At 40.4% G+C, this 7,118-nt stretch overlaps 1 protein-coding gene across 2 annotated transcripts in view; it reads right to left on the bottom strand.

Moving 5' to 3' along the window:
* The window catches only part of LOC103152315 (GDNF family receptor alpha-2-like), a 117,688-nt gene that overhangs the window by 73,085 nt on the left and 37,485 nt on the right, over positions 1-7,118 (bottom strand). For both annotated transcript variants that reach the window (XM_007572736.2, XM_016661018.1), the window contains exon 3: positions 5,367-5,444. In XM_007572736.2, the coding sequence (XP_007572798.1) occupies positions 5,367-5,444 (78 nt within the window). The remainder of the gene's footprint in view (positions 1-5,366; positions 5,445-7,118) is intronic.

Here is a 7,118-nt window from a genome sequence, read left to right as displayed (position 1 = left end):
CAATAAATGAAAAAAAAATCTGAATGCTCTCTGGTATAGTTCAGGGGGCCGGACCAAATGTGGAGGCAAGCCGTGGTTTGGGGATCCCTTGTTTAGAGTATCCAACTCTGCATTGGCCTTCAGGATATTTTGACTTTCCTGCTGCCAGACTGTACATAAATAAAATATATTCAAATATTATGTATTCCTTTCTGTGCATTAAAGTTTAAATAGAAACTGAAGAAAGTATTGTCAGACAAGGAAGGACATGTGAGGTACATGTACCTGACAACCACACACCTCACTCTGTGGTGGAACACTGAGACGTTCCACCACAGAGTGAGGTTAAGCACCTCTGAAAATAAAAGAACAGCTTAGTGGTAGTCAATATTTCTATATTGTGTTGACTTTTTCACCCTAAAAAGGTGCATGATGTATAAAGTAGCAGGTTTACTTGAAATAAGACATTTCACAAGTATCTGCATCTGGATCTGAGTGTTTGGATGAACCACAATGTGAAAGTAGAGCCACAATGTTCCATTATTCACTAAGTCAAGGTGGACAAAATCATAATTCATATCAGAATTTTGAACAGATGACCTGTATCAGCTTAGGTTATGATGCACTCTAATCTTCTTGTTGACAATTAATCTGCACTGATTATACCTTTTTTTGTGTGTGAATATTACACGTATGGTTTTTCCATGTATTTGACAGTTATTCTTATTGTTATGGCTGCATAATATTAGAAAATCTTGTTTTGGTGATAACTTTGTGATTACACTATCAGCTGTAATGTTAAGTAAATTCAGGAAGATAAAGAATAGGTAAGTTGGCTCAGGTGAACACCTTCTACATATGATTGGTGAAAATCCCATTACAGGGACTTGAGCTGACTTTCTTGCAGTTTCCAGCTCAGAAGTAGTTCTCTTGATTCTCTTTACTGTCAGTCTAATCTTCTTCTTCTTTTTTTTGTACCTCTGCAGTTTTCTGTTCAGCTTCATTTTCTGCTCTAACACCTGGCAGTGTCACATTACCTGTGCTGGCTGTCATATTCTTGGCACTAATATTTCACTCTATTGAAGCAATGCCTCTCCCACTGGTCACTGAGCCTTTTGGGTTCTTTCTTTTTTTACATAGCTTCTATCAGCTCGGCGTCTTAACGTGTGACAGTGTCATTCTGGCTAATATCCTTCCACATTCCCTCTGCTGGTACGTAGAACTGAAAGAGAAGACATTTCTCTTCAGGAATGGGAAATTGCTGCTGATTACCAATGAAAAATTCTACTACAGAGTTAAACAAGGACATTTTGCATTCAAAATCAATTATGAGTGGAATAGAATTGACACAAATGCAGTGTGGGGCTGAGCAGTAGCTCAGTGGGTAGAACTGTTGCTTTGCAGCAAGAAGGTCCTGAGCTCTCCCTGTGCATGTGTGGGTTCTCCCTGGGTACTCCGGCTTCCTCCTGCCAAAATCATGACTGTTAGATCAATTGGTCTCTCTATATTACCCCTAGGTATTTGTGTGTGCATGAATAGTTTTGTGCCTCTGTTTTTCCCTGTGATGAAACATCCCCATGGTGTTTATACTTGGAGACACTTGTTTAAACAGATATTACCCACAAAGCAACCAGACTAGTGAAGGCGTTGCTGATTTCTCATGATGTGTCCGTGACATCATATATTGAAGCAGTGTGTTTGAGGTGCTGTCTTAGAATACAAGTGAAATATTAATTAGCCAGATGCCCAGTTAGTGATGTAATTGCAGATTTAAAGCGCCATGACATCATCATCATCAAGCAGGTTTTATATGATGTAGAAGCAGGCTAATGTTAGAAGATGTAAACTTCTAACTTTGGCAGAAAGCATGTAGTGGATGTAAATATCTGGTTTCAGCTGTGTGTGTTCTCTCACAAGCGATGTGAACAAACCATGAAACAATGTTTTCTGATGGGAACTGAACCTCCATTTATTTGCTAAAAGCTGCATAGGACAACATTACGGATTCAGTGCTGACATTTAAATTTCACAGCCATGTTTGCAGCAGCTTGTATGAGTAATGGTTACAACTCTATTACCCCTCACTCACATCTTCTAGCTGCTGCGTTCAGGGCTCTACACGGCCCACTGTTTTTCATAGAAAAACACACAGAAACACACAACTCTAGACTCACAAACATTTTGTTATGCCCAGCCTTGCTCTCCAATCAATTCGTAACACTCTTGTCTGAAACTTATTTCAATGTTCCGGTGCTCTTTCTTCTGCCACTGCTATTTAGCACAATTCTGCATTATCCTCTCATCTTGCCCTCCTCCCATCACACACTCCCCCTCTCTTTGCATCCCTCTCTTTATCCGCTTAGGTATTGGCAGACAGGCTTTCTGCGGATGCTCACATCACGCTTTCACACTCTGCTTGACAGTTGATTTGACTGCGAACAGCAACACGGACTGCTCCTGCAACAGTCCTGCACATGCATCATCAAACATGAATGTTATGTTCTCTGAAGCTCTTTGGACCTTGAATTAACAAATATATGAAAAGGTATAAAATGAGCCTCCTGCTACTATCAACGTGTGCGCGTGTGTGTGTGTGTGTGTGTGTGTGTGTGTGTGTGTGTGTGTGTGTGTGTGTGTGTGTGTGTGTGTAGAAGATAAAAACACAAAGTGCTTTTGAAGTTGCATTGGTTGCAGCTCTCCTGCTTTGACTGTGTTTGTACTTGTGTTAATCTCAGAGAGCAGAGGCCAATTTACAGAACTGCGAGTCTATTTCACAGCTGTTTGAACACAGAAAAACACACACATGGAGAGTGTAAATGACGACGTATCGCTCGGGGCCCCTGACATTTAAACACTTTTCCAAAATCCGCATGAGCCCCTTACACATCACGAGTTGTGAAGCAGGTTCAGTGACGCACAGCCAATCAGAAAGTGAAGACCACATCCAACACTGTCACGTCAAAACTTCACGCTGTTTAACATTTTACTTGGTTCAGACGTGTCTCTGTTTGCCTTGGCATCACATGTTTGCTTTGGTTTAATTAGTGATGGAAAATGATGGGACCAAACACATCAAATCTTTGAAAAGTGGTTTAATCGATGCCGCCTGACTGAACTCTGATAGATGAGATTATTATGCAGCAGGCTTCATGCGGCGATAAAAACAGCAGGCTCATAAACAACAAGGTGGAATTTAGATCAATCTGACAGCATGCTGAGCTCACTAGCACCACACTTTCTCTTGTTATCACAGTGTCCGGAAGTGGAATACAACACAACACCTGTGCAGATGTTTTGTGTGACATTGAAAGTAGCTGCACTATTCTAAGAAGGTCACATTTTCCAACCAGGAAGCAAGAAAACAGCACAGGTACTCCAGACACTGTTTACTAACAAAAGAAATGTCAAAATTTCCACTCCTTCCTTGGTGGATGGTCATCAGGATCAGCTATTGTGAACTAAACAGATGCACCTAAAACGTAGCCACCAGCACTGCAGGTTAATTCAAGAAAAACAATAGCTGTTTGCAATAAACCACCAAAAAAGAACAATCTAAATATTTCAATTGCTTAAATATTGCAAGTGAAACAAATGTGCCATTTTTAATAACTATACAGTCTTAAAATTGTTGAGCAAGTCCACGTCTAGCATGTTCAGTACTTAGTACAGCAACCTTTTGTTTCACTGACCAGCAGTGTTCCTGCCCTCCAGCTGATTAACACTGCTGGTTTGTTGTTGCAACCTCATTTGCAACAACAAACCAGCAGCATTCAAGCGATGGTCTCTGTAGTTTCTTGGCTTGGTTTCTTCTGAAGCCAAGCCTTGGTGATCTCTGAGTTACTCCTCACATCAAACAATGCCATGCCCAGCCATTGGGCATGACATTGACCATCATCTTCCTCACAGACAGCAGGACATTTTCCCTGAGGATTTCCAGCGATCTGATTGGATCTGTTTTGGCCTCCACATGCTGCAGGTTTCCAGAGCCAGATGAGGCAAAGCAGCCCCAAAGCACCATCAAGCCACCGCCATGTTTCACCTTATGTAAGGTGTTCATGTGTTTTATTCTTCCTCCTCCAGACATCCCACTAAATATCAAAAGCAAATCTGATGCACAACTAACATGCACAAACAGCAGCAATGGACGACAAAGAGGTTTCTGTCGGCCCACTGAGGGTTCATTTCTGCTTTGAAACGATCTGATTGGACAGCTGTTGTGTTCAGGTTGTTCTAAAATGAGTTACATTGTTAACAAAGCTATTTGAGCCTAAAATTACATGTCTAGTATCTCAATGCTAAACAGGTAGCAGCTAACGCTAATGTCAGCGTCCACAGTCCACATTTCTAATGAAGCTCCTTGAATGATCAGTTTCCTGAAACTCTGGGAAGAAGAATGGAGAGAACAAAACTTTGCTCCAAACTGATGGTAGAACTTTGTTGTTGAGCTCTTATGTCTATTTTCTCAATTATAAATTACAAATCCTTTTTTGTCAATATATGGCTTTTGATTAACACATGATTAACTGCAGACCCTGCAATTAATTTGATTCAAAATTTTAATCAAGACACAGCACTATATAATTATAAATAGATGCTGAAATCCTAACACTGCTGCCCAAAATTGTTGCAGTGAATTTCCCCTCTGTGGGACAATAAAGGTAATTTCTATTCTACTATATGGCACACCAAGTGCTCCCAATTGTTTCATATTTGCTTTTATTGCAGTGTGAACACAAATTCAAATCAGACAGAATAAAATGATTTTTAGATGACATCTGTAACATTTCATTAGGTTCCATATCGAACAGATGTTAACACAAATCCATAATGTCCCATCATCAGTGATCAGCTCATTAACTCAAGCCTGTTATGATGGTCCAGATGTGTTCCACTCTACAGTTCTTGCTGCTTTTTTTTTTTCTCATATCAGGCGTCTCATCGTCATGGCTGCAGTCTGATCAGAGCTGCAACATTTAACCAGGTCATAGGTAGACCTATGGTTCATTTGTAAAGCAAAAATCTTTTGCCTTCTAAATGACACTATGATGTTATCATCCGTGATGACTTTGTCAGTACATTTTGGAAGGCTTCATGAAAGCTTTCCTTTAGAATCATGGTCTCATTTTTCCCTCGCTGACGTTTGTAATTACAAAGTCATTCATTCAGTCGCTCCCAGAAGGAGCTAGCAGAATGAGCTGCTGCCTGATCCCACCCGGCCTGGGAATGCCACTTCTGCAAACAACTGCTGCATCAACCTAAACATCTGAATGTGCGTGCGTGTTCATTCTCATTCTAAGTCTCAAACCTACTGAAAAAACACAGAATCTCTAATACACACGCACGCACGCATGCATGCACACACGCACGCACCGGCAGAGCAGTATTACCTGAGATAATGGAGGCGTGTCTGAATTCCTCAGAGAAATGAATGGGTTCGTATGGAGATGTCTCGTAGAATTCTTCACCTGAGAAACAGGAAACAGGAAATGTGTTCAGCAGGTGCACAAACTAATCAGCAACAACTGAACCACCCAAAAATCTGGATCAACATGGAAATGTCTTTAGAAACGCTGTGCTGGGTGCAGCAGTAGAGAGCTGCGCTGCACATACAGAGGCTAACAGCTTCCTGGGTTTCATTCCCAACCTTTATTCCTGTGCTGCTCGTCTCTCCTTCTCTCTCTGCCTGTGTCTTATCTGGTAGCTGTCAGTAAAGGCCACTAGAGCCCAAAAACATAACATAAAAAACACATGCTGGTTGACCTCTACTACACAAAAACCTAACCACACACTTTTGCCAGATTTGTTCAATAAAAGAAAAAATCCATGAGGAAATACAGAAGAAACTGTGAAAACCAGAGAACACTGCAAGATTCTGCTGCACATTAAAACAACTTCAACTGGATTTCCTGTCAGCCTCTGGTGTTGGCAACAAATGCCTTCAAAAACTTCACATTTTTCAGACCTTTGAAATTAATACGTTTTTTTTATATTCTATACCTGTTTAGGACTTTTTGAAAACAGTTTGAAAGGCAAAAGAAAAAACTAATCCGCACTTTCAATTTCAAACGCACCTTAAATCAGGAGTCTTCCACAGAAGACCCCTGCAGGACATCCTGCAGGGCAAATCTCTGACTTTGACTGGGCCATTGTAACACCGTGTTTCCTTTTTCTGGATTCTGCTGTCAGATTTTTGCTATTTGTGATATGAACAGAACAGACAGTTGACCGTCAACAGGAGCTTATGGTCAAGTTGTTATTGTGGCCCCAATTGGTTATTGTGGTCACAAACAACCATAACGAGGCTGGGCAGAAATGTTTGAAGATGAAAACCACTGCTGAGGAAAAAGGAACATTACGGCTCATCTCAGTTTTTCACATCTTGATGATCCCCAAGATGTTTGGAGAAACATTCTGTGTACCGCTGAGACAAAAGTTGAATGTTTTGGAAGATGTGTGTTCACGCATTTCAGAAAAAGAACATACCATTAGTAACGTTCGGTGGTGGTAGTATGATGGTCTTGGGCTTTCTCCTTCAGTACCTGGAAGACTCACTGTGATAGATGGAACCATGAATTCTGCTTTCAACCAAAATCTCCTGAAGGAAAATGTCTGGCCATCTGTTGGTGACCTTGAATTGAAACCAACTCTGGTTCTGCAGCAGAACAACAATCAAGTCAAATAATAACTGGAATATTGATCAAAATATTTGATGTGTATTGATAATTTTGATGATGGCGTTTGACAAAATGTAATACTTTTTACTGCTTTCACAATCGGTGGCTGTCAGATACATGGTGATTTTATTATGTTCTTATGTTTTTATGATGTATAGCATTTTGAAATATGCTGCAGAGAAACTGAGGTTTGGTTTTGAAACTTTGAATGATCCAAAACACACCAGCAAGTCCACCTCTGAATGGCTGAAGTAATATAAAATGAAGACTTTGAAATAGTCTAGTCAAAGTCTTGATATGAATCCTTTTGAGATGCTGTGGCTGTTCATGCTAGAGAACTGTTCAATATGGAGGAATTACAACAAAGATGAGTGACAAAAATTCCTCAACAGCTGGAAAAAACTCACTGCAAGTTATCACAGATTGATTGTAGTTGTTGCTGGTGTTTATGTATATATATATATA

This window comes from Poecilia formosa, unplaced genomic scaffold (assembly GCF_000485575.1).
Source record: "Poecilia formosa unplaced genomic scaffold, Poecilia_formosa-5.1.2 Scaffold307, whole genome shotgun sequence".
NCBI lineage: Eukaryota > Metazoa > Chordata > Actinopteri > Cyprinodontiformes > Poeciliidae > Poecilia > Poecilia formosa.
The sequence above is the reverse complement of the archived record's forward strand: the minus strand, read 5'-3'. Positions and strand labels throughout refer to the sequence as shown.